This window comes from Passer domesticus, chromosome 8 (assembly GCF_036417665.1).
Source record: "Passer domesticus isolate bPasDom1 chromosome 8, bPasDom1.hap1, whole genome shotgun sequence".
NCBI classification, from domain to species: Eukaryota; Metazoa; Chordata; class Aves; order Passeriformes; family Passeridae; genus Passer; species Passer domesticus.
In genome coordinates this window covers 54,953,689-54,981,067 of record NC_087481.1, presented here as the reverse complement: position 1 = coordinate 54,981,067, position 27,379 = coordinate 54,953,689, and the positions used below count along the sequence as shown (strand labels likewise).

The following is a 27,379-nucleotide window of genomic DNA, read 5'->3' as shown; positions in this document are numbered from 1 at the left end:
TGTTGCACTGAGTGATGGAGGAATGGAAAAGGAATTACATGGTTGTGCTGCATTGCTACTGGATATTGTTGGGCTTTTTCTTTCCATATGAAAATGTTACGAGGATTTCACTCCACCAGCCTCGCTTTGCCCTTTCATGTTTCCATTCCTCTTGATGTGAGTCATGGGAAGTTTATGGTGGTAGGACTGTGGGCAGCCTTTCACTTCCAGAGCTGCATCTCTGACTAATGACAGCCTTGTCTTCACAGGAGCTTCTCAGGGGGAAACATTTCCACAGGGAAGTTCATTTCTGGAGTGTTCTGGAGGGCGTGGGATCAGCTTTGCTCTGAGATTTCAAAAAACATCAGCAGTGCAAACTGAGAACTTGATTTAAACAAACCTTCCTGATTTGGCAGGGAAGGCACTTAGGCAGAAAGGATATTTATCCAGATTAGTGGAAACAATTAGGAGACTATGGATAGAATAACATAGCTGGTACTCTAAGAATGGCATTAGATATATTAAATTAGCAATGTGATGTTCCTGGCCAGATGATTCAGCAGTATTATCTTTTGCCTAATATTTTGTTTGGGTTTTTTTGGATAAAAGTGTTCATCCTTAATTTTCCAGCACGTGTATCTTTTTAAGTAGGCTTCATCCCATCTAATCTGAGAGCTGGTGGATTATTTTCTTACTTGCCTTAGACATCCATATTTTAGGTTGTGAGCTGCCCATCAGGACTGATTTACCTGAAATCTTCAATTATACTGTGTGAAGGGAGGAAACAAAGTGCTGTAGCTCTGTTAACGTAAATTCAGGGGAGCATTTATACCCCAGGATGAGAAATGTCCTCCTGGTGTACCTGAAATGTGTTTATAAGAGGTAAACAGCCACGTTTTCATGTGGTGGGAGGAGAAGCTGACTGTGATTAGAAGTAACGAGGCTACAGAAAAATGTAGCCTGAAGAACACCAGCAAAAGTTAGATTTATCTTTATTTTAAAGAGTTTTGAAAGAAAGGAAAGCATATTAAATATTATGGAGCTGGTGACCTGGAAAATAGGTCATATACACAGGTATATATATGTGTAAAATCTGTTCAATCTGTTTATCTAATTCATAGAGGAGCAGAATTTTAGCTACGTGACTGAGCATATGAAAGTAATTGCTTTTTTATAGCCTGTTGGTCTCTTCTCCCAAGGGACAAGCATTAGGACAAGAGGAAATGGCCTCAAGTTGCAGCAGTGGAGGTTTAGGCTGGATATTAGGGAAAATTTCTTCATCAAAAGCCCAAGGCACTGGTGAAGTCATCATCACTGGAGGGATTTAAGAGCTGTGTGGATGTGGCACTTGGGGACATGGTGGCCTTGGCAATGCTCAATTAATGCTTGGCCTTGATGGTCTTGAAGAGCTTTTCCAACCTCAGTAATTCCATGATTCTGAAATTCTGTGGCCATTTTGGTTGCAGTTTTCCTTACAATCCTTACAGAGAAAGAGGAGGAATTTTATGAAATGTTCATTTAATAGGAATAATACAGAATTTCAGATATTTTCCTTACAGTTAACAAAACCCATGCGGATGATGAAAAATCTTGCATGTTTTCTTTTGAGGGAAATGTCTCTTTTCACCCTTTGTATGAGATGAGCAGGGCCTGGTGGATGCTGTATTTTCAGTGCTTTGGGGTGAGGTTTGGTGGTTTGCTTTTGCTGCTGTGGTACCTGCCAGTGTTACCTGCCAGCCTCCTCTCCTGCATCCTGAGCCCCCAACAGCCCCTGCTCTCATGCAATGCAGGAATTGTTCAGGGAAACTTCCATTAAAAGGTCTCACCTGTTTGCTATTAAGTTCTGGTACATATAAATACCTTTGTTAGCTTGAGCCTGCTTCAGTTTGGAGCAAAGTCCCCTTGGCTTCAGTGGGAATTTATTGAAATCTAGGAGAGCTTTTCCTTTTTCCCCCCATTCCGCTGTGTGTCATCTTGTATATCCATGCTTCCTCCTCAGGCTATTCCCAGAGATCCTGATTTTTATGTGGAGGCCTGCTTTTGGCCAAGGAGCCTGCAAAGGTTGCTGTTGATTTCTGCTCTGTGGTTAGGGCTGGCACGCATTAATGTACAGCAGACAAATGCAGTATAGACGTGATCATAAATAATTCACCCTTCCCTTCAACAAGGGGAAATTACATGCTACATTATTCAATATACAAAGACACTGCTTGTTGTGTAAAGAGAGTAATTTTCTGCCAGTGAACAGCCAGCAGCTTTGCAGCTAAAATATAAGGAGACACACATGGTTTATTACCAGCTCAAGCCTCATAACCTTCCCTCTGCCTGCAATCCACATCCTTCTGCTCTCAGGAGTGGAATACAAAGAGGTGACGTGTGCTGGTGGCTGGGGCTGCTGGGAATGTTGGATGGAAGGAACAAAACCACGGCACTGTAGATGTCTTGATTTCATGGGGTGAATGAGTGAAATGAGGGCTGGGGGAAGAGCCTGCCCTTCTGGTGGGCATCCTTCATGCCATGGTAAAATCTTAAGGATTGAACTTCTACCAAAAACTGCTTGGGAAAGAGAAGGGAGTGGCACTAGGGAATTATATCCTTTTATGTGTTTATTACAATTCATTTTTTTAATTTCATTAATGTGATAGTGGAAAATCATGTAAAATGGTGTGTTGGCAACTAGCAGTTATTAAAAAAAAGAGATAAATGTGCGTATTCTATTAGCTGAGTGATCTGTCATTGTCCTGTGATAGGTCATCAAACTGATCAGCTAATTAAGCAGCCTGGTGCAGTGCTTGTGCATGAGCTGGCAGAGTTATGGTTGCTTGTGGAACTTTAAATTTCCCCTCATGACTGGTGTGATTAATATCTCAGTTTTACTGTAGCCTAAACATATTTTTGGTTTTTTCCCCCTTGTATCGGCTTCCTGATAAACAATTTTCTTCACCTGCCAAAGATGTAATTAGCATGCTTTTTCCTTGGCTTTGTAATATTTGTAGCAGATTTTCATGAGAGGTGTCTGCAGCTGGGAAGGGTTCAATAAATTCCAGTCCATTTTTTAACACACAAATGGACGTAGGACAGAGAAGGTTATGTGGTTTTTCTAAGGTCCTGTGGTCTGCATTCATTAATGTATTTCTGATTGCTCTTTTTAGAGAATTGATGTCAAATATACAAACCTGGAATTGATCCCATAAGGCTATCTCAGATAAATCTGTTCAACCAGTGTCACTGAGCAGGTTGCAGATAAATTGGATTTTTTCTTTATTTTAAATAGCCAGTTCATAGGAATTGGTCTATGAAAATAAACAGCAAGAAGCTGGACAGCAGAGGTTTGAGAGGGTGCTGAGATGGATGTCAAAGAAGAGTTCAGGGTAGAAGGATTTCATAAAAACAAATGTGAACAACGTGATAAATATAATTGAAAAGATGCTGTAGGGTGAATTTTGGTTACCAGATCTTTTCTAACTACTGCTTTAACCTCTAGCCTGTTCTTCATGCTTCTTTTTTCAGAGGGGCTTTTTTCACCTTCCTGTTTTTTCTTTTGTGATGAAGGCCCTCATCTCCATCCCCCGTTTTTTGTTTCTTACTTTTTTTTTTTAATTTTTCTTGAGCTATCTTTGTTTTCATGATTTCCTCTCTTGGATGTGGATGCTGCCTGAATCTGCCCTGACGCTGCCTCTGTCTCTGGCCCCCTTTGCTTCCTCTCTGAAAATGTTTGATCAGGGTCTTATTTCGGCCTGAAATATTTACTGGGGAAGTGGAAACTTCTCACTTCTTGTCAGGAGTTCCCTTTCTTGTCCCCCTTCTCACCACCATTGGTGGTGGTTGGACAACCATCAAGGTCTTTCCAACCTTGGCTCCTTTCCATAGTTCTTTTTCTTTTGGACGTTTACTGTGGGGATATTTTACACATAAGAAAGCATAAACTTTCTAGGTTTAAAATGAGCCATATGAAGCTGATTTAATGTCTCTAGTTGTTCAAACTTCTGTCAAAGTCATCACAACTGCTCCTTTGGAGAAGTTTTTAAGACTGGTCTCTTTGAGAAGTCTTGCACTGGTTTCTTTCCCTTTGGTTTAAATACAGTCAGTAATGATTATGCTGTGATTTCTGTCTGCCTCATCTGGCTTAGAGAATAAACTCATTAAGGAAATGAACTTTTTTGGATGGAAGGAAAGTGTTTTGCAAATACTTTTGTTCAATATTTATCTAATTATTCTTGAGTCCCTGAGATACAGCGTACTTGCTCTGATTGCATAAACCCTCCAATATGTGATGGTGTTCAGTGGGGGAAACATCAGAATACAAATAACTTTTACAAAAGCACTTTGTCTCATACAAAAATGCAGCCAGAAGGATGATGATAAATGTGGGATCTGAAGTGACTGCCTCATTTGATCAGGACACTTTTGTAGGAATGAACCAGAAGTTATTATCTAGAATTATAGAAGTGTTGCTTAAGCATTAAATATAGGTGTTGATAGAGCTAAAGGCAAAACAGTCAAATTGTGGGACTCATAATAGTAATAATTATACTTCTCTGATTTGGTGAATAATAAGAGAACCCATCATTTGGTCCAGAAACCTGAGATCCTGTCATTAGCCTTTCCCTTGTGTCTGTTTTTTAATCCCTTCTCTTCACTGAATGTTTTACTATGGCTTTTGATTTTTTTCTTTTTGTTTGGCTTTTTATCTCCCATGTTTGAAAGGAGATTATTTTATCCCTGCCTCAAACAGGGCCTTACCCCACTTCAGGACTGTTCATTTAAGGTCCTCAGGAGCAGATAAAGTGTAATTATTTAAACCTGTGTCCCTGGCTACTGTCCAGAAATGCTCCCATATTTCAAAAGCAGATTAAGATCTTTTGGGTGGGTTAGTGAGTTGTGTAGTGTTACCTGTAGTAGCAACCAGTCATTGATGTGAGCAGATGGGTGATGGAAAATCAGGGGCAGCTCACTGTGAAGCTGGAGCCAAATGTTCCCTGGGTTTAATATCCTGAGTGCTGTAATTAACAGACTTGGCAAATGGCAGGCATCTTTCAAATAGAAATCTGAAATGACTGGTGGTACGTTGTGCTTTGCTGTGGCTGTGGATGGTGTGGATATGATGCCTGGGTGTGTATAAATATCTGGGTTTGTTTCTCTAGGTTGGACAATGCATCTCTTTGGAGCCATCTCTGGGAAGATGAAGCTTCCAGCAGCAGCAGCAGTGCGGTTTGGAACCTGCTTGTTTTAAGAGAACCTGGAAATTTCTAGCCATATTTGCCTATTCCAGCATAAAGAAGAGGAAAATGAGTTATTTTTATTTTTTGCATATTTTCACACTACGTAACAATTTTTTTTCCTTCTCATTTTGTTCAATGGGAAAAACTTGAGCCACTTTTGTAGCAGATCCTTACTTCGCCACATTCCTCTTACTGAGCCAAATTCTTGGGAACCACATCCAGAGTACATTTATTTTTGTGTGTCGGTGGTGGTTAGGGCTTCTTTTTCTTTCTGTGACACATGTCACTTTTTATTCTGTTTTGAACCTGTCCTTTTGCATTGCTGAGTAGTTGTAGAACCACTCCAGGAACGAAATAATTTCAGACTTGCAGAAGATGACTCATATGCTTCAGAAACATTTTTATGGCTGTGCTTGGCTCATTAATGTAGGAGTTTAACAGTAGTAATATGAGGTATTGCATTAATTGCTGCATACATTTATTACCAAATGACTTGCACAGACAGTGTTTCAGATGCCGTGGACCTGATCACAATAACCAGAAGTGTCCTGTGTGCAGAGGAGAAAATAAAATCCCTTTGTACACCGACAGCAAGCAGATGAAGTGGCTTGCGGTTCTGGAAGTGAGGACTGATCACTGTGAGAGCTGGAATGGGTTTTTCTGCCTGAGGAAGGGGAAGCTCTGCAGTTTGATGTTTGGGTTGATCATAATGACTCTGGTGATGGTGTCCTACATACTGACTGGAGCCAAGCATGGCCTGCTGCTGATCCCATCTCCCTTCCATTACGGAGCTTTTGCTAGCAATCCCAGCTTAATGGACAATGAAAGCCTTAGTGACATGAAAGACTATTACCAGCCTTCAAAAATGAATATTTCATATGTAAGGGATTATCCAAGCATTAAATTAATTATTGACACCATTACTTCAAAGATAGAGTTTATAACGAGGCAGCGCCCTGATTTAGAAGAGCTGAGGAAGCAAGAGCCACATGTAAGTATGAATTGAGGCGTGTCTTAAACTGCTTTTTACGTTCTTATTTCAAGGCTTGTGGATCAATCTTTTGCCTAGATATAAAAAAGTGCAACTGCTTGGATGTTCATGCAGTGATTTACACCATCTAGAGTCTCTTGATTCACAGCAGCTGAGAAGTTGATATTGTAGATCACATCCCTCTGAGTCACGGGCAGGATGGATGGGTTCTATAAATGGTCTTGACACCTGAAGCAAAAAATCAGGCAGTCTTCTGGTAGCTATACAACGTCACTGAACTTTTACCTTCTCTCATGCAAAATCATTGGGACTTACGTTTACCCGTCATCTGAAATGATAAATAAGAAAAGAGCCTTTCTAATAACTGCTTGCCAAGGCACCTTCCTGAAAATCATTGCAAACCTTGTATTTCAGAGTTAAAAACTGGAAGGTAATTTGATTTGAGTATTAGGTGTTTGACTTTAAGAATCAGTTCCTTGGATTGCAGAGGAGTTGGGGCAATTATTGAGGCACTTTCTGGCCGTAAAATAAAAGGATTTCTAAATACTTGTCTCCCAGCCCAGTGGGTTGAACAGGATTTGGCTGTGATGTTATCAGAAGCAATTAATGGGGTCAACTTTGTAGTACAAATATTCAGGTAGTGTTTCTGTTCTCTCACCGTGCCAACAAAGAAAAGTAAGTGCTAAGTTAGAAAAGCTGATTGCTTGCTGCCTTGACTGAAATTGTTGTTCTTTATGTTGCAGATGTTTTCGGTAATTCCTAACAAATTCCTTCCAAACAGCAAGAACCCTTGTTGGTACGAAGAGTACCGCGGGAACACAACCACAGATCCCTACGCCACCAACTCTTACGCACTGTACTCCAAGCGCTTTCGGATCATTTTTGATTACCTCAGGAAGGTATTTTGGAACCACTTGTACCACTACAAGGACAAGCACTACCGCCTGCGCTGCCTGCCACACTTCTACATCATCGGGCAGCCCAAGTGTGGCACCACGGACCTGTACGACCGCCTCCGGCTGCACCCCGACGTGCGCTTCTCGGCCATCAAGGAGCCCCACTGGTGGACCAGGAAACGCTTTGGTGAGTCAGAATGTCCTTTGCTAGCCAGGCAAGTTGTCCCCCTTAAAATTTTGTAATTATTTGGGATGAAGTTTATAGATTTGCTGCATGTTGGCTTGCCTAGAAACCGCTGGAGTTGGTGGTTATAGATTTGCTGCGTGTTGGCTTGCCTAGGAACCACTGGAGTTGGTGGTTTTGAGAAATCCAGGTGGTGGGTGCTCAGCCTGCTTTTGTTCAGTGGTGTTTTGGGTTAAGCCTCTTGAGAAAATGCACATTTCATTTGGTTTTATTTGCAGCGGTTTGGAAAATCTAAGGGAAAACAAAGACTGCATAAAACCAACCTTATGAATTTGTAAAGGCAAGAAGAGAAACTGTTGGGTTGTCATGGGGGAGTTGAAGAGCGGCAGTGATAGTTTTGTACTGCAAATTTCTGTAAAGCCTTTCTTACATCAATAAATGATGGGTCACTATTTAAAATTTCAGTCCTTATGGTTCAATAAGTACAACTGTGGCAGGAGCTTCATTAGTGCCACAGCTCTGGGTAACACTGATCAGTAGAGATGCTCTGCATGAGGAATCTCTCACACTGAGGGCCCTGCATGTATTTTTGATCCTTTTTCTGGATGATATCATTATTTCCATCTCTGAAGGCAGACTTGACTACCTGGGGTTGTGGCCAACTGGAGCAAAAGGCATCCACCCCTCATGATTGCACCTCCAAAGGGTGTCTCAGGGCACTGGGGCTGAGCACAGAGTTTCATCCATCTGAAGTGTTTTTCTCCTTCTCCTCTCTCTCTGGATGCTGAGGAAGGTCAGTCTTGAGGTTAGAGATTAGATGAGATGCAGAAGACTTGTTTGAATGTCCTAACTGCTCCCCTCTAGATGGATGAGTATTGTGCCCTCTATATTCCACCCAGGCACTGGATTTTCCTCTTCTTGGGTCTGGCTGGCGTGCCCTCACTTTGTATGACTTTGGTATCAAAGATCAAAGACTTTTCAGTGGTTTTACTGTTTCCAAAAGGAAGATTCTGCTTATTTTGGTGGCATCTTAATTTCTGTTTCTCATTTGCTGTTGTTTTATGGCAGACACAGACTTTGGAACAGGAAAAACTGGCACTGGAGTGTAGATGAGGACTTTGATCACTACTTTCTTTTGGTGCTTTTCTAAGCTTACTTGGAATGGGAAATGATGAAATTCTGTGGCTAAAGGCAAGAAAGAACACTTTCTGAGGCATTGGGACACCAGCAGTGCTACTTCAAATTCTTTAGTTCTCCTACATATGGTCTTGTCGTTTCCATCTTGTTTCCTTGTGCACTGGATCCCAGAAGAATCTCTGAGCTCCTGCAGACAGCGTTTTGTTCCTTGCTTTTTGGAGAGGTGCTCACGGCCACAGAGATGGGATTTCATGATTTTGCTGTTAAATTTTCAGTTTTCTCCCTTTGCAAATGCCATAAGAAAGTTGCCAAACAAAATACTGTGGACATCTTCTAAATACTTTTTTGTAAACTAAGATGTAAAGCCATGTGATGAAAATGCAGCTTTGCTTTTGAGATAACTTAGTCCCGTTTGAGAAACACTGGAGGCACCAGTGTGAATTGAAGAGTGAAACCAAGTCAAGCAAAGAGAAGCATCGTGCTGCTCCTTGAAGACCCATGAGAAAGGACTTGTTCATCACAGTCAGCAGTTGACTGAAGACAAAAGATGGGAATTATGGAACAGTTTGGGTTGGAAGGGACCTTTAGGACATCCAGTGCCACCCCTGCCATGGCAGGGACACCTTCCACTTTCCCAGGCTGCTCCAAGCCCCAATGTCCAGCCTGGCCTCGGACACTGCCAGGGATCCAGGGGCAGCCACAACTTTTTCTCATGTTCAGATAAGTAATGGAAAGAAGGGACTGTCAGCAAAATCTGTGGAGGATTTTGTGTTCCATGGTAGTGCTGGCAGGAAGGGCTGAACCCAACTGATACCTTAAACTAAAATGTTTTACACCTCCCCTTACATGAACCTCAACATAAATGTTTGGAATGAATTTTGGAGGAGGTAATGCACCCAGCCTCACTTCAGCAAGACTGGGCTCACTAAAGCTCTGAACCTGACCTAGCAAACAGGCAGAAGAATGTAAAAAATCAGGCTGGAGTGCATCTAAGTTGAGAACAAGGGTGAATTCCTATGTCTGTGCTGGCATTCACAAGCCTTCCACTTGCAGAGTCTTGTGGTCAACCACTGGGGACCAAGTGCTGATCCTTGAAGAGAACATTCTTTGCATAATTCAGTTTTTTTGAAGTTGTTTTGTAAAGCTGGAGAATGAGGAAACATTACAGAGCTCGTGGTCTCATGGGAGAGGGATCTGTAGGGATGACCTTCTGATCATCTCAGCTGTCTGCCACTGAGAATGAAAGATCAAGTTTATTCCTGGTGGATTAGTCCTTTAATTCTGCATTTAAAGTACATTACCTAATGGTTACTATTTAAAAATTAAGAAAAGAAAAACAGAGGATATGACAAACACACAAGTGAAACTGAGACAGCCAGCAAGTGGCTATGACTCCTATGCTCCTGGCTATTAACTGGTTTGGTTTCTAACACTTAAGCTGAACAAGAAAGTCTCTTTGTTCAATGGCATCCTCTGATTCAGTGGATTTTTATGAGACTGACTAATTTCAGCTGAAGTTAAACAGCTCTCTGGGGAGGCCCCATTTTGCAAATCACTCCTTTCCCCTTCTGCTGGGATGGTTGATGCTCCACAGGACTTTGTCTCAGCTTGACTGTCTCTCTCTCCTGGCTCCTTGCCACTGTTCCTGTTCCCAGGAGTGGGGTGGCAACAAACCAAGGCTGTCTGTAGCACTTTTTCCCCCCCTCAAAACAAGTCAAAATATGCTGTTGAACTTTCTTCTACCCTCATTAAATCCCACTTTCCTAAAGGGGAAAATCAGAGGCAATGGACAAAAGAACTCCCTTGCTGAGCTTTCCTCTCACATAATTGATAATTATTGGCCTTGAGGGAACAAGAAAGGGAGAGCTGAGAAGTCCTGTGTGGGGAGCATGTACAGCAAATGGAGAAGTGAGACTAGATTTGGAAACAGGAGTGGGAAAAGGAGTATAAAAATTGCAGGATGCAGCTCAAGATGCTGAGAAACGCAGGGGGAAGGTGATAGTGAACTCACCCTGGAGTGTAGGGAAGGAGAGGAGAAAAACAAGATACTACCGTGGAGCTTTATTTGCATACCTGTGAAAGGAAAAAACCCATGAATGATTTCTCAGTGTGTGTTGATTTGCATATTTGGCATCAGAGCCTGTGCTCAATCTCAAAACAGTAAATCTAGTGGGAGTCCAATATTACAGCAATTTACATGGGTGCAAATGGAAGTAGAATCTTATCTTCTGTATGCCTTCCAAAAGCTAAATTTAGAAGAAGATAAATCCAAGCTCATTCATGCAGGGACTACAAAACAGAGCACTTAAAATATTTCCTATCACTGTGAATTTATGGTGTAATCATTCAGTATCTCAGATCTCAGCCACTTCATTATTGGCACTTTTATCTGAGGGTTGCACTTGGTTGTTCTGATCTCGTGCTGATGTTGGCTGGCTCAGGGCCAGCCACCTTGGTTTGCACCAGTGGTTAGTCTTTCCCTGTTGATGTTATAATTGCTGATTTTAATTGTCTCCTTTTGGCTGTTTTTCCAGGAATCATCAGGCTGAGGGATGGATTTCACGACCGCTACCCGGTGGAAGATTACCTGGACCTGTTTGACCTGGCAGCACATCAGATCCAGAGTGTGCTGCAGAGTGATGCAGTGAAGGAGCGTGGCAAGAGGAACAACATCATCATTGGTAGGGCAAAAACTGCCCCAAAATTCTCTGTAGCTCCACATTGGCAGTGCTCAGAGCTGAGGCACCAGAGGGGGGTTTTGTGGCTGGTTCTCAACACAGAGCCCCTGGTGTTCCTCTTCTCTGGTGTGCCTGGAAGCTTTTGGCTTTCTTTTCTTTCTTTCTTTGTTAAGAAGCTGTGATTATCTTCAGAAAATTCCTGAGCAAGCGCTGTATATCTGATGAGCATCAGCATTTAATTAATGTGGGGGTTTTTTTTCCAATAATGAGAATGACCTTGGTGACTTGTTCAAACACAGTTTTCATTTTGTTTTCACAGAACCATTTAGGATGGAAAAGCCCTCTAAGATCATCAGGCCCATCCATTCCCCCAGCACTTCCAAGGTCACCACTAACTCATGTCCCCAAGTGCCACATCCACTTTAAACACATTTATAAGGGGATTGCCTGTAGTGCTGGGATTGTGGCTTCACTTCCAAATGCTGGAGCAGTGTCTGGGGTAAATCAGTAACTGTGGTGGTGTGGCACGCACTGGGTGCTGCAGAAATCCTGGAGCTGCTGGGAGATGTGGTAGCAAAAGCTCCCAGTGGCTCTTAAGCTCCAGCAGAAGAAATTGATATAATTAGTTGGTATTAAATTACCTAATTACCACTAAGAATGGTCTAGAAGTGCTGTTTTATTGTCTTTGTGGAAGTCCATGGTGAGCACTGGGCTCTAGGGAGGGGTCTCTGGATTCCTTTCCATGACTAACAGTGGTCAATCCACTGGGCTCATCCACTCTGGCCCACAGTGTCCTGATTTACAGTGCCCATGAGGAACATGACAAACGTCTAAATTCTGCTTTTGCTGTCTGCTAAAACCAGAAAACTGAGGGGATGGGAATTTTACCAGTCTTATTTCACAGGGAAACCAGACACATGCCATGCAAAAAGTAGCTGTGCAAGTGACAGTTCCCTGTCAAAAAGAGACTTTTCAAATAGGCTTGAAGTCAAAATTCTACAGAAAATGGAGACAAGATTTTACTGCCTGCCCTGAGAATTATTGAGGGTTTGATCTCATTATAACCTAACATTTTAACCTATTGCTGGCTGGATGAGTTGGTGATGGTGCCTTAGGTTGGTTAAACCAGAGCCTTGCCTGAGTCACATTTCTTCAATACTTCCCCAGCCTCCATGTAAGTCCATCTTCCACTTTATTAAACATTGCAACACTGAGCAACATCTGCAAGATGGGGTTCTTAAGAAATGTTGCCATCAAGGACATCTGCAGATTTTCCTGCTACTTATAATAATATCTCCTGTCCTTTGATGGGTGAAGTGCTTATACTAATTAAATTCACTAATCTAATTGGCAACGTACATCTTTGATTACCCACCTCCTGTTGCAGCTTTTTGTAGGGTTCACTTTGTGTTTCTTTTTCCTGTGGTCTCATTTCTTGTTTCATTAAGGTTCTGCTGGGTTTTCTTATTAAGTTTACAGGAAAAGTCTTGAATGATTATACTCATTAAGGCCGTCTTTTATGACCTTGGTAAAAAACAAAACAAAGCCATCTAGCCTCAAATGAATCTGTGTGAATATCAGGTTTTCTCATAATCTTCCTTTTCTTATTTCAGATGACTGTAAAGAAAAATCAAATTAAAACTGTAAATATTTCAGTAGTTCATCATGGTGTATTATTTTGAACAGTTAGGCTTCTTTGGATATTAAACCAAAGAATATTACTAGTGGGTAATAACTGCATTTTCCAAAAAAACCCCTAAAATCTGTTTAGAGATGAACCTCAGAGGACAGGGCTGATCCAGCCCGAGGCATTCTGAACAGGATTTGTTTATGTGGAATCATTAATAAGATAAATTCAGAGGAATGACTTGTGAAAACACCATATGATGTTAATCCATTAATGACTGAATGGGGAGGTTATGCACCATTCTTTAGGCAATTTAATAATTCATATGATCTTTTAAGTTCATAAGAAAAAAAAAACCAATTCAGTTGCACTGGCGTAATTAAACACAATTAATTGTTGGTGATTAATTTATCTCATGTTTATTATGGCTTGTTCTCTTTGCAGGTATTAAACCTGTATTATAAACCAAAACCAAGCACTGTCAAATTGTCAGAAAAATTTTTGTTTGCCTGCTTCAGAAAATTGAAATTATAAAATTCAGCAGGGACCAGAATGATTATTATATTTTTTTATATATTTTTTCCCCTCATTATATTTGTGACAGTCATCTTGTGGGAAGATTTACCCCCTTGAGCCCAGGTTTTGCTGGGCTGGGGCAGTACCTTGAGGTCTGTTAATGCTTCCGCATGATTTGGTTTCATGCCTGTGATCTTGGGTTGGACCTGACAATCTTGGAGGTCTTCTCCAGCCTTTATGGTTATGGGATTTCCCCTGACTTGTGTCCTGCCTGCCAATTTGGGGTGGTGGAATTCCCAGTTTCTGTGGAATGTGGGCTCTGATGTTACAAGAATCTGCCCATTTATGTGTAAATGCACTGGGGTGTTTCCGTAGTTCACACTGCAGCAGTGCAGGGAGGTGTCTGCAGGTTTGGCCACGCTGATTGGGATAAATCCAGCAGAACATCCAGGGTGATCAGGGAGCAGAGCAGAGAGCTGTGCAGGATGATCAGATCCAGCCCAGAGAGGAACCGGTGGCTCGATGGGTCACAGACTTTAATTACCTTACCATGATTGAGGCAAACATCTTTGAGGGCTGTGCCTGTCAGGGGGATGGAGCAGGGACTTCCCAAAGTCACCCCCATCCCTGGAGTGTGTCTCCAGCAAATCCCTACCTGCAGGTGCTCATTCCCTCTGCCTTTCCCCACGTTCTGGTGGCTCAGGAGAGGTCTCTGTGGCAGGGCTGTCTCAGCTCCTGGCCTCTGTTTAATCCTTTGTGTTCCTGCCTCACCCAGCGTGGGAGCTGGGCTAATTGAGTTTTAATTGACAAGTGGAAGCCCGCTGGTGATTAGGCAGTGCTTTGGCTAATTAATTTAGAATGGAAGAGTGGAGCTGTTGTGGACACCCAGCTATAGCCAATGGACCTGATCTCCTCCTCCTGAAAAGAGGCAAAGTGAACGTGACAGAAGATTAATGTGTTTTCTAACAACTCCCAGACTTTATTAATGAATCACATTATGTTCAGCTGAAGTTTGGAGCCAGAACCTTTCTTGTGTTGTGTTCTGTCTGTCTCTTTAAATCTTTATTGGGCTTTTCCAGCAGAGGAAGGAAGGAAAAAATAGGGAAATAATGTACAAGTCTATAAGCCTACAACATTATTATTTTTTTAATCTCCTTCCCTTTGATTTGAAAAACCTCATTAGCAAGAGTTAGCTTTCATTAGACTGTCAGAGAGTGCAAGTCCCCAAAAAGCTTCTGTACATGTTTTATTGAACAGTACTGTGCCACATAAATGCCAGGATTACTTAAAAAGACAGAGAAGGTTACAAAATTCAAAACAACATATCAGATCATTTATTTAGCAGCTGAACCATCATATACCTCACTCTGGCAGAGATTTTTACTGAATATATTTCTCCCTGTAGCATTGCATTATGAGTGAGCTTCTTCAGACACTAAAGATACCAGAATCTGGTATTTTACTAGAGTGTGCTATTTATTCTAAAAGCCCTTTATCTATTAATAAATAATTGACTTGTTTTACGTGACTAATTATATAAAAAATAAGATTTCAGACCTTAATGACACATCTCAGTTGCTTTTTAAATATTTCCTATTATGCTTACTGATTCTCCTGATTATGTTTTCCACACTGTTGATCAGCAGGGGTGGTTCTTTCCACATGTTTTCTGTCAGAAATTTTACAATTTGCTGTCAGGCTGCTTCTCTGAGATTGGGAGCATTAAGGCCAACCTGTGGGTGTTACAAAAAGCATTGCAAAGCTTCCGCAGGGACAAACTCCTGTCTCCTGAAGGTTGGATGGAGTTTGGAGCCACCTGGCCTAGTGGAGGGGATGGGAACAAGATGATCTTTAAGGTCCCTTCCAGCTCAGATCATTCTGTGATTCCATGATTCCTCGCTGGAAAATGTGCTAAAACCCTGAGCAGTCCATTCCAGCCCAAATTAAATCTATTTGCATGGTTTAGCCACCAGCAGGAAGCAGTGTGGTCATGGACAGCAACATTTCAGGTGGAATTTCATAGAACCTGCCTTTAAGCATCCCTGCCTTCCCAAAGGGTGGGCAGTGGGATTGCTGCAGCTCTGGGAGCTTCAGCCAGAGCAGTCTGCACGAACTGGGGTGTGTTGAAATTCATGGAGTCAATTTTCATCTGCCTTATAGCACTTAAAAATTCAGCCAATTTCCACTCCAACATGAAGAATGGAATGAGTTACCAGCAGAGATGCTTTTCATTTCCAGGGGAGGCCAGTGCCTCAACAATGTGGGACAACAACGCTTGGATTTTCTTCTATGACAACAGTACTGAAGGAGAACCTCCCTTCCTAATCCAGGATTTTATCCATGCCTTCCAACCAAATGCCAAACTTATCATCATGCTGAGGGACCCTGTTGAAAGGTGAGCATGAAAATAATAATATTTTTTAGGTCTCACTCTGTTGGATACAAGTAAATATTCACGTGGTGTTTGAGAGCTACTTGGTTGTGACAAGAGGGGTTTTTATTCTGTGTATTTTGGCACAGGTAACAGTGATAATCTTTTAAAGAGAAGCATGTGAATGTGAATGCCATGAGTGCCATGCCTGGACTCCTGAGCTACTCTGCAAAAAATAATTTTTAGGTTTCCAAATGCAATCTAATGCCATTACCTGAGCTAATATGCCCTGGTTGTCAGCAGGGCTCTTTAGACTAGGAAGGCACTGTGTCTCCAGATCTCAGCAGAAGTAGTCCTGGGAAATGTTTCATTTCATTTAAGTAGTGAAACCCATGTTTTCATGGGGTTTGCAGTTCAAACTGATTAAATAATAATGATTAAGAATTATTAAATAGCTCTGGAGTCAGAAAACGATACAATGTTTTTAAACTCTTTCAAGTGCTTGGTGAGACAGTCATGTAAGGTTTCACTGGGCATTTGTAGCTCGCACAGCCAACGGATACATGAGGTCATCCTTGGTCTTCCTTTGTTTGCAGGTGAAGGGCCTGGCTTTTCCCAAGGTATGGGCTATTTTAAATGGCTGTGGAGAGTCAGGAATGTCCAGCTTTCCATTTGCATTTCACGTTTTCTCTCCAGTCTTCCTCCAGCTTTCTGGCACAGTCTTTCCTATTGTGTCCTCTGAAGCAGGATAATAATGATGAGGGTGATGGGGAGGGTGGAGGGGATGGAGGCAGAGTCCACAAGGATCAGACTGAGGGGGTGTGAACTCCTCCTCTCTGTAGCTCCATGGGGATATTCAGAATACTTGTGGCAGGGCCAGTGCTCAAGGAAAAAGCACCAGAAAAACTCAGGGAAGGAAGGAAAGAGATGCAGATGGTGGTGGGGATGAAGATGATGATGGGGATGCAGATGATGGTGGGGATGAAGATGATGATGAGGACCAGGCTCTGGTGGCTCTGGGAGAAGAGCAGAGCCATGCTCTGTGTGCAGGCAGCCTATACCCAGTGCCCAGCAGCTTCCAGAGCTGGGGTGGTGCTCCCCAAGGAGCTTCCCTGCTGGCAGGACATGGCTGTGGTGGGTGCAGGGTTGGGAGATGCTTCCCAGCTCCTGTGTCAGGAAGTGCAGCTCTCCACATCAACAGTCTCCTGACCCCAGGAGTTAACAGATGGTAATTTTATGCAAGAGAGTGGCTGGAGTGGCTTCCTCATGTAAATTAGTGACAAACTCCCTGATTGCCTTAACCACCCTCTGTAATGGAGGTGTAGCTCTTTGCCAGCTTTAGCAGGGGTCACAGAAAAAGTCAGCTTCATCTCCTTGACTGTGTTTATGACAAATTGGTTCCTTTTTGTTTGCCTGCATTCCTGATGGCTCATCGAAGCTGCAGGAGCAAAAGCAGAAGGGACAGCCAGGCATCCACTGGTGTGCCAGGCAGTGGGACAAGTTCCTTGGAGCAGCCAGGAGGGCAGGGGGCTGGGATGGGCTTTGATGTAACCTGCACAAAGTCTGGGCTAGCCCCAGCTGGGAATAGTTGAATGACATATTTTTTTAAAATGGTTTTGTCAACCGGTGTCATTATTTCATTGGAATGGACAGAGGTTGAAAGGAAGGACTTCAAGTAGCTAGAACAGCTGAAATCCTAATCAGCAAAGGCAGATGTCCTCAGAATTAAAAACAGATGGGAAAGAAAAAGAAAAATGGAAAGGAAACCTCAACTGCCCTGCAGAGGGAGAACTTGTCTCCAAGAACGTAGTTTTTCATAAGATGCCAACAAGTCTGAAAAATGATGCATTTCTTTTGGTGGATGGTGAGAAACACCAAGCAGTCATATTAAACCTCTTTAGTGACACTTCAGCCTGGCCCGTGCTGTACCTGATGCCTGCTGGCTGATTTTTCCCAGGAAGAAGCCTTTCACCACTCAGTCCCACCATCCCTGGGACAAACTGGGTCCTGATATTCACATTTCCTGCAAGCAGGAGATGCTGTTGTGTGTCTAATTTAGGTGAACTCAGCTGGCCTGGTCCTTCAGCTTTTCCCTTTCTTCTTTCTTTTAAAATGAACAGAGAGTCTTCATTTGTTTCACATGGGAATTAAAATTCTGTTCTTGCAAAACACTGACATAAATAATGAGTGCTTAAGTGCTTTGTTGGATTAAGGCCTAAACTTTCCAAATGAGGTGTTTTTAAGTACCCACGGAAATATAGGGAAGTTAAAGGATAAATAAACTGACTGCAACACAAAAGGTTACTGCAGTAATAAGTGAGACCTAAATAGATTGGTGTTTTTATTTCTTAAACACCTGTGGTTTTTAAAAAGAGGCTGAAAAATATGTAGGGTTTCTGGAATTTTATCAAGAGAAGGGTGTTGTGGAGGCATCAAATCTGTGCTGTAAACACACTTGGGGAAGTGACTCCTCAAGTGATACAAAATTATCTTCAAAATCCTGTGGTATTGTTGTGGTTCTGATCATTCGAAGCCTAATTGTAATGGAAGTTAAAATACTATGTTCAGCAGATCTAATATTTATGTCATGTCTGAGCATTTCCTTTGCCTCTTTAAAACATGTTTGTCTTGCAAAAGCCTAATCAAGGTTTCAGGGCTTAATGCTAAAATTGATATTTTCCTTGCCTGTAGGTTTTGGGTTGTTTCACTGCATCACCCCCAAAGGAATTTGAATTTACATTATCTTTTTGAAAGGATTTTGAGTAAATGTATAACTTGTGCTAAAAGTGTGCAATGAGGGGATAATGCTTTGTAACTTAGAGAAACTGCTTCATCTTAAAAAAAAAAAAGAAAATCAACAGGTAGACTGCTGTAAAATGGAAGTTTTTTGATGGAAAGTCAATGGAAGATTGGAGGTGAAGCTTCCTGCTAAAGGAGAGGGAAATCTGGACTCTTTCTTAGTCATGACTGTAGCCAGCTTGGTAATAAGACTTACTCTTTCTAACCCACCTAAAGTTAAAGTTTCTAAAATCAGCTTTAGTCTTTAGAGACAAGGACTGTTCCTGACCATGGAACACCAGGTGTAGAGGGGCAGCAACATCAGCTGAGACCATTTCTGTTCACAGAGAACATGAATTTAAAGTCTAAATTTCGCCTTCAGGAGAAAATACTGGCTCACACGATTTCTAGGGTCAGGTCTCCAGGGATGCAGACCTTGAAAGTGGGGATACTGTTCAAAATCTCCTGGAGAAGGTTTTTCTGTGAGCTAAAACTCATTAAAATGAATGAAAAAAAATGTCACTGGGTGACAGGCTGTGGGTGGGACGCTGTTACACACACAGTTCCTTCCCCTGGATTCCTGCAGCTGATTGGAATTGCCAAATCTGTTGTGTAAATAAATGTTCTTCCATCCCCTCAGCCCCTCACTGCCACGTTTTCCCCTCGCAGGTTGTACTCTGATTATCTGTACTTCGCCAGCGCCAACAAATCCGCGGAGGATTTCCACGAGAAGGTGGCGGAATCCCTGCAGCTGTTTGAGAGCTGTGTGCTGGATTTCTCCCTGCGAGCCTGTGTCTACAACAACACCCTCAACAACGCCATGCCCGTACGTATTTCCAGGCACTTCTGGCTCCTTGATCTTTTCATAGAATTCCCAGAATGACCAGGTTGGAAGAGACCTTCAAGATCATTGAGTCCAGCCCAGCCCCAACACCTCAACTCAACCCTGGCCCCCAGTGCCACATCCAGGCTTTGTTAAACACACCCAGGGATGGTGACTGCACCACCTCCCCGGGCAGCCATTCCAGAACTTTATCACCCTTTCTGTGGAAAACTTTTTCTTGATATCCAGCCTGTATTTCCCTTGAGGCTGTGTGCTCTGGTTGTGTCAGTGCTGCTGCAGACAGAGCCCAGCCCCAGCTGAGCACAGGCACCTTTCAGGAGCTGTGCAGAGTGATGGGGGCACCCCTGAGTCTCCTTTTCTCCAGGTGAGCACCCCCAGCTCCCTCAGGGCTCCTCTCAGGGTTTGTGTTCCCAGCCCCTCTCCAGCCTCGCTGTCCCCTCTGGATGTGCTCAGTGTCCCAAGGTCCTTCCCAAGCTGAGGGCCAGAGCTGGGCACAGCACTCCAGGTGTGACCCCAGCAGGGCAGGGACAGGGCAGAGTGACCTCCCTGCTCCTGCTGCCACACCATTCCTGACACAGGCCAGGAGCCATTGGCCTTCCTGGCCACCAGGGCACACTGCTGGCTCATGTCCAGCCCACTGTCCACCAGTGCCCCCAGGTCCCTTTCTGCCTGGGCACTGTCCAGCTGGACAGCCTGGTGGAAAGTTGTTAAGACTCCAAAATCCCATGCCTAGGAAGCAGCGAGCAATCAAAACTTTCTCCCTCTTCATTTGTAAAGTGGAGGGTATAAATATATATGTAGACATGTAAAAGATGGTGTGGGGGCCCAGCTGTCTCCTCAGCCTGTTCCCTGCTGAATGCCAACAGGGATAACACAGCTTTCCTATTGTGCAAGTGCATGGAGAGCACATTTAGTGAAGATTACAATTTAATGTGCAAGCTTTTTGCAGATGTCTCCAAAAAAGTAGCTCTGGCAAAGATCTTTGCAGTACCAAATTGCCTCAAAATCAGAATAAATTATCTGTTCTTTTGTAAGAAAAGGCTACCAATAACTAGATATTTTTTTTTCTTTTTTTTTTTTTTTTCTTTTTTTTTTTAATTGTGCATGCCAGAAAATTATACAGGAAAACACAGAAACTGCTGGCAGGGGAACGGATAAGTATTACAGGCTTACAATTCCAAAATTCTCAATTTTAGCATAGAACTGACTTCAGATTTTGCTGGAGGGCAGAGGATAATACAGAAGAGATGAACTTGAAGTATCTCATCTGGCCACTTTACCATTCAATCCTCTCTTATTTGCTCAGGCTGTAAAGGATTCGGAGGGAATAGTTCCCTCCTTTGCCTCTGGGGTGAAGTTATTGCCTCTTCCAGTGGATAAAATAACAGTACAAGAGTGTATCCCATGGGCTGGGGTCCTGCAGCAGCAGAGCAGACAGGACACTGTTCCCATTTATCAGGTAGGCTGGAGCTGCTCATCCCTGACTGCAGCCCCCAGGACTTCCTCACACACCAGTTGCTCCTGGGCAGCGTCAGAGAATTTTCCAGCCATCTGCTTGCACAAATGTATTCCTTCCAGTGTGGCAGAGAAAGGCAGAGAGAGAACCAGAAGGAAAGCTTTTCCTCTTATGTTCCTCCTCAGGGTGCAGAACCCGTCTCCATTTGTTGTCCTCTTGAACAGCCCTCTTGAAGAAGATGCTTTTGGAAGTGAGCAGAGGAGGCCTCTTTCCTTCCATAGAGCCACAAGCAGGTGCTTGTAATAAAACCCACATGCCAACTGTGTTCCTCAGTGGCCTTTTTTAGCTTCTTCTTCAGCCAAGTTGCTAAATCTGTTGTGTTTGTGGTTTGCTGTGCATTGAGGAAGTGAGGATTGCTGTCCCTGGTGAGCTCATTAGGTTGCTAATTCTGTGACTGTGCCAGGAAAAGAAGGGGTTTGCTATTTGTTAATGTGTTTCTGAAACCAGAGAGGTGTCCTAGGCATCCTGGCTGCTGATGGATGCTAAGGGAGAAGAAAGGGGTGTTTGGCACCTGGAATTAGTGGGAAGAACATTACCCAGAGAAAGGCACAGTGACCAGGGTGATCCCAGCTGTGGCCTGCCAGCACCTGAAGGAGCACACAAGGAAAGTGGAGAAACTATTCACAAGAGCCTGGAGCAAGAAAAGAAACATTAAACCACAAGTTTGCCCCAGTGCTGAGTGGAATGAGGCACTGACTGAGGGCTGGGGTGCTGCCCTGCCAGAATGATCCCATCTTAGCCTGGTGTCTTCATCAAATAAGAGGTTCCAGGTTCTGGTGTAGCACATCTATGAAGAAATCTGATAAATATGGAGACTTATGTTATAAACAGCCAAAGACACACATCAGAATCACACAGGATAATAATAATAATAATTCAGCAATAATTCAAAATAAGGCTCTTTGAGGGGAATTTAGGTATCATTGTAGGTCACGGGGCAGTGTCAGGAGTGAAAGGGGCTGTTGTCTGACTTGATGGGCTCTGTGGTAATGCAAGCTGAAGATGTTAAGTCTCTTTTATGAAAGATGCTTAAGACTTGGGATTCATGTTCCTTTCCTCTGAGCCTGAAGGGATTTAGAAAAATATTTATAAGCACAGTTGGAGGCTGGACTTTTTAAGAACACCAAGGCTACTCTTTTTATGTTTCAACTTGTTATGTAAAATTGAGGAGGGAAGAAAAACAGAGATAAGGGGAGGAGAGGCTGAAAATCTGCCTTTCCCCCTCTCTGATCTGACTCTCTGGGTATTCAGACAAGGCACCATCAATGCTGCTGCAGCTGAGATCTCAACCTAATTATTGCAATCAGAGGATGCAGCAAAATGAACCCAAATTTAACACCTGATAGCAAGGCAGAATGTTTGTCCTGCTCATGGCAGTGTGACCTGCTACAGCTGAAAACCATCATTTAGATTGGAAAAGACCTGTAAGGTCACTGAGTCCAAGTTTTAACGCAGCACCGCCAAGCACACCCCTAAACTATTTCCCCAAGGTGAAATCAAACTGAAATAAACAGCCTCAGGGTCTGGCGAAGGGGCAGGACTGAGCATCTTCCCTTGAATCACTCTTCATCCTAGGGCTGAGAGCCCTCAGTGTCTCCATGAAGGCTCCAAGCACAGAGAGCTTGGGTGTGAGGTGGCTGAGCATCCTTCTACAGAGAATTGGGTTTGTGCAGCACATCTACACACACCTGTGGCTGGTGCAGCTTGGTAAAATGACATCTCTCACCAGCAGAAAAGCTGTTTGCAAAGATTTCTTTAAGCTGTTCAAAAAACGAGAGGAAGATTGAAAAATATTCACATACTGTCTTTCTGTCATTCCTTAAAAGCACATTTTGGGGATTTTTTTTTTCCCTCAGATGACAGAGTTGGGTGTTGTTTTTTTACAGCTAGAAATGTTGTAAGGTGAACTAATTTGGGGTTTTTTTGTACTTGCAGGTGAGGTTACAGGTAGGGCTCTATGTTGTGTATCTCCTGGACTGGCTGACAGTTTTTAACAAAGATCAGATCCTTGTTCTTCGCCTGGAGGACCATGCATCAAACATGAGGTACACCATGCACATGGTGTTCCAGTTCCTGGATCTGGGTAGGTGCTTGCTGGCTGGTTTAAGTGTGCAAAATCATTATTACCCTTCTCATTTTAGGTTAGTTTTGCTTTATTAAGGGACAAAAAGAGAAGCAAAGGAATTTGGCTTGAAGGATGCATTAATCTCATTGCCTGCAGTCAAGCAAAATTAAATTCTCAAATGCCTGGTGTTAGAAGATTTTAGTAAGAGTTTATAAAGGAAAAAAAAACCCATCCAGACCACTCAGAATGCAGGGATTTATCTTCCCACACAGAAGCCAGCCCTGCTTCTGAAGGCACTCAGGGCTTGTTTGCCATGGGCTAACGGAGATGTAGAGTTATCCTCCACAATTTTAACAAACTGAAGTGCTACCAGCCCAGAACCTAAATCTGAGCATGATGAAAGGTCGTGTTTGTAGCCAAGGAGAAGGGGGAAATTGTGTTTTTGCTGTGTTGATTGAGACATCTGTTGCTAATCCTCGGAAGAAACGCCGGCAGACAAAACGTTGCCCAATGTTGATTTGACAGTAGCAAGAGAATGAAAATGTGGCTGGAAAATTGTCTGTCTGGTCCAAGGATTGGTCTAGATGATGAGAAAGCTTGGATGTAGCAGGCTGAACAGATGAAAAGCTTGGCATCTGCTTCCTGAGTGTGGTTTGTGCTGGAAAACTCCCTAGGTTTTTATCTTGCTGATGCACATTTATTCCCAAAGTAGGGTGTCACTACACCTGTGTCCACTTTGATCCCACTTCCAGCCTCCAAAATAAACAAACCAGGGCTTTCCTGAGTGCTGAGTGAAGCTTGTGGGGTTTCTTGGGGGTATTAGTCAACTCACGCCATGAAATGAAACAGCAGCATAAAATACCTGCAGCTCTAGAATGGAGGGGAAGTTGTCTTCAATCACAGGGTTTTTTTCTGAAAACAGGTATTTTCCTCCAAGAGTGATTTATGCTGCTTTTTATAGAGATGATTAATTAATGCGAGAGGAATGTGTATTATTTTCATATTTATAAGTCGTGATTTATTTTACTGATTTAAGCCTGTATTCAATATTCTGAAACACTGTGGCTGCTAACAAAAATTACATTTTTCTCCCCATGGCAAACCTTCTGATTTAGTCACTAGATTTCTTTAGGATGGGCATTTTTCGGGAAAATATTTGAAAATAACAATAGATAATATTCTCTTTTTCCACAGGACCTCTGAGTGAGAAACAAGAAGCTCTGATTACCAAGAGTCCTGCATCCAACACCCGAAGACCTGAAGACAGAAGCCTGGGCCCGATGCTGCCAACCACCAAGGCAATTTTAAGAGATTTCTATAGGCCTTTTAATACAAAACTGGCACAAGTTCTTTTTGATGATGCTTTTTTATGGAAGAGGACATAACGTGTAAATTTCTTGCCACGACTACAGTGCTTAAAGGAGTTTTTATTTTTTTAAATTCTATTTTTGTGCGTGGATATTTTACATTTCTTTTCCCATTCCAAAGAGCAGCCGATGGATGAGCTGAGAGTCTCATCTTCAGCCAGCACACATCTCAACAGCTCTACCACATTTTCCTTGGGAGAATGGAAAGCATCTTGCTTTAATCAGTTTATTGCAACTTCTTTCACCCCAGCAAAGGAGTGGACAAGCATTAGGACAATGATGTCTGACACTCTTCCACAGGGGTGTTGAAGTGGAACCTTCTCTGAGATGCTGCAACACAGAGTCAGCATCAGTTTCCTACAATTACACTTATAATCTCTCATTTTCAATATATGTTATTCACTCATTTTTTTTTCAAGCAATCAATGTCATTTAGTCATTAAAATTTTTAATTGAATTCAACCTAAAATTCTGTTTCTTTTTGTCAGCCTGTTTAAAAATGGCTTACACTAACACTGTGTTTCCTTAATTCTGAAAGAAAGTTGAAGTGCATTCACATAAATTTCCAAGTCTCATTTATATCTTCAAGATAAATGGACTTTCCTGGCCACAGTTCTTGTAAAAGAAAATTTTATAATCCAGGTGAGAATGGATGGCTGAAACCTAAACAGGCCAATTTGGTGTTTAGCATAACAAATTCACTGCCTTCCATATTTTGTTCATGTAAGTGTGTATAATTTATTCATATCACTCACACATTTTCCCAGGAAGCCACTTTTATTTAAAAGTCCATTCCTGGCCATGAAGAGCTTTTATGGATATTGCTGCTAAATTCTGCAGGATTACTCTTCTCTATTTTGAAGGAATACACATTTAAAAGCCATATGAAATTTTGCTATTAAAATAATAAATTAGGATTCTCAGTACCTTACAGAAAAGATGTGTTACCTGAGGAATTTGGTTATGTGTTTCCCTTTTCAGGAAAAATGTCTATATTTAGTTAAAGAAGTTGAGATATGCAGCCTTGAGGAAAAAAACCCAACATTTTGAAAGGTATGGAGAAACTTTGGACTACCTGAAAGTTTTTATTGGACAAAAAGAAGAGATTTTTCTATGGATGTGCAGCAATTCAATCTTTGATTTCAAACACATCCAGTTAGGTCACTGTCAGCTACAGTCTGCAGCCTTCTTCAGGTGGAAGTCCCACCTAAGTAAGGGATTTTTTAAGAGACAAATATAAACGCTACCTGTTGATAATTTCTTCTCATGGGCTAAACTATTTCCTCCTGAATGTGTTTTGAGTGAGTCAGAGGAAGCTCCTGTCCACCTGACAGCTATCAAAACCCCAGATAATCCTCTCTGATTGGCTTCATGTGTCCTTTCAACCACAATGCAGTTTTTTTGACAGATTCACAAGTACATTTACAAATATTAAAGGTAACTTCTCCCTATCCCCCTCCATGGGGACCCGTTATTCATTTCATGTGTTTCTAAACTGAGAATTAATGCTGAACACTTGATGGATCCTGCACATTTCACACGGGGATATGATTGCTGACATGTGAGATGTTTTGCAACAGAAGACTGTTCCTAGGTTCTTTGCCAACTGGTAATGTGCTGTTTAAAAAAGGATTCAATCTGGGGTTTGAAAAGCCTAAAATAAGTAATTTAGTGAAGTGTTCTAGACAACCAGAACAGATTAGTTCTAGTTCAAAAAGGCTCAGAGACCAAAAATCATTGGAGAGCTGAGAGTGGACTACTTCAGTAAGTACAAATAAAAAGTATCATGGGACTGTGAAACAGAAAATCAGACTAATTTGCCACCATTTGTAGATGTACAAAATTTAATCAATGACTTGTTTACACCAAAAAGTTCACCAAGCTGTGCTTTGATTTGGAACCAACACTGTGTGGTCAGGATAACTCTATACAGATGTTTCCTAACCTGGCCTGCCACCTACAGCCATGATCTAATGATATTATTTTACCAGCCCTAGAAGCTAATTAATACATCTGTCCTTTTCATTAACTTGAGCACTGAACAGCTCACACACTGATTTGTGCCTGTGGTCCTTCCAGTTTTCATTGAGGCTGCTTTTATGTCTCCATTTCCTTCATGAGCTCCAAAATAGGATCTCCTGCTTTTAACACATTGCAGCCTTATGCTGTTGGGTTGTGACTTGACTAAGAATCAAACAGCAGCAAATATTGGTCAAGAAGTCGTTTTGGAGGTAAGGATATCACTCTCTAGCTCAGGCTGTAAAAATGAAATTGATCTGGTGACTCAGAATGAAATAAATCAGCGTTTCCTTGAGTGATGTGGCAGTGCTGGGTGTCAGAGCCCCTCTGCCAGTGGCTGCACAGCAAATCTCTACACAGGACAAGGCTCACCCAAGTTCTTCCACTTCCCCTTACCTTTCTGCTGACAATTCTGGCTGTGAAAAAAAAAGCACTTTTATTGTTATTATCACTGTAGAACTGAGGTGACCCACATCCCCAAAAGAGCAATTTGCCAAGAAGTTGGAATTACTATCAAGACAATATGTTTTCATTTTTGGGGTCTTGTGCCAAAGCACAGCAGTGGCTCCTTGCAAAGACCTCAGAAACTCCATGTCTCTTGCTGTGCTTTCGCTCTTATCTCTGCTGAACAAAACTAATCACACAAAGATGCAGCTTTCCTGAGTGCAAAGGCACTGAGGAAAGGGTTGTTTCCAAATGTTCTCGCTGCTACTGCAGAGGAATGTGAAATGTGTTTTCTGTGAGACCTTGAGCGTTTGGGCCAAGCACCTTGGCTGTCTGGAAGAAGTACAATAAAAACAAAAGATCTCCTGCAAAGGAAAACAGGCACTGCTTGACATGGAAAAGGATGTGTTGTTATCTGTTGAGTCCAGGCCGCAGGCCTTGGGCTTCAGCTTGGAAAACTGAGGATAAATGGTGAGTTCTGAATGTATCTTTCTGCCAAGAAATTAATCTGTTTTCCAGCTAGGCCAAATGTTTTTTTGTTAAAGGCAAGGCACAACAGTGCCATAAAAAGTCATTGCTGCCTGATCCCCCTCAGACAGGTGAGGGGACATTGGACAGCACCAGAGGACAGGGCCTCAATCTGCATCAGGGGAGGTTTAGGTTGGAATTTAGGAGAAATTTCTTCACTCAAAGGGTTGTCAAGCATGGAACAGGCTGTGCAGGGCAGTGAAGTCACCATCTCTAG

General features: G+C 42.4%; 1 protein-coding gene across 2 annotated transcripts in view; it reads left to right on the top strand.

Annotated features, from left to right (window-relative positions):
* The window catches only part of CHST15 (carbohydrate sulfotransferase 15), a 45,105-nt gene extending 20,472 nt beyond the window's left edge, over positions 1 to 24,633 (top strand). For both annotated transcript variants that reach the window (XM_064431538.1, XM_064431539.1), the window contains exons 2-8: positions 5,124 to 6,192; positions 6,936 to 7,275; positions 10,944 to 11,090; positions 15,469 to 15,625; positions 19,049 to 19,205; positions 22,675 to 22,822; positions 23,999 to 24,633. In XM_064431538.1, the coding sequence (XP_064287608.1) occupies positions 5,650 to 6,192; positions 6,936 to 7,275; positions 10,944 to 11,090; positions 15,469 to 15,625; positions 19,049 to 19,205; positions 22,675 to 22,822; positions 23,999 to 24,189 (1,683 nt within the window). In that variant the 5' untranslated portion in view covers positions 5,124 to 5,649 and the 3' untranslated portion in view covers positions 24,190 to 24,633. The remainder of the gene's footprint in view (positions 1 to 5,123; positions 6,193 to 6,935; positions 7,276 to 10,943; positions 11,091 to 15,468; positions 15,626 to 19,048; positions 19,206 to 22,674; positions 22,823 to 23,998) is intronic.
* The last annotated feature ends 2,746 nt before the right edge of the window (positions 24,634 to 27,379 follow it).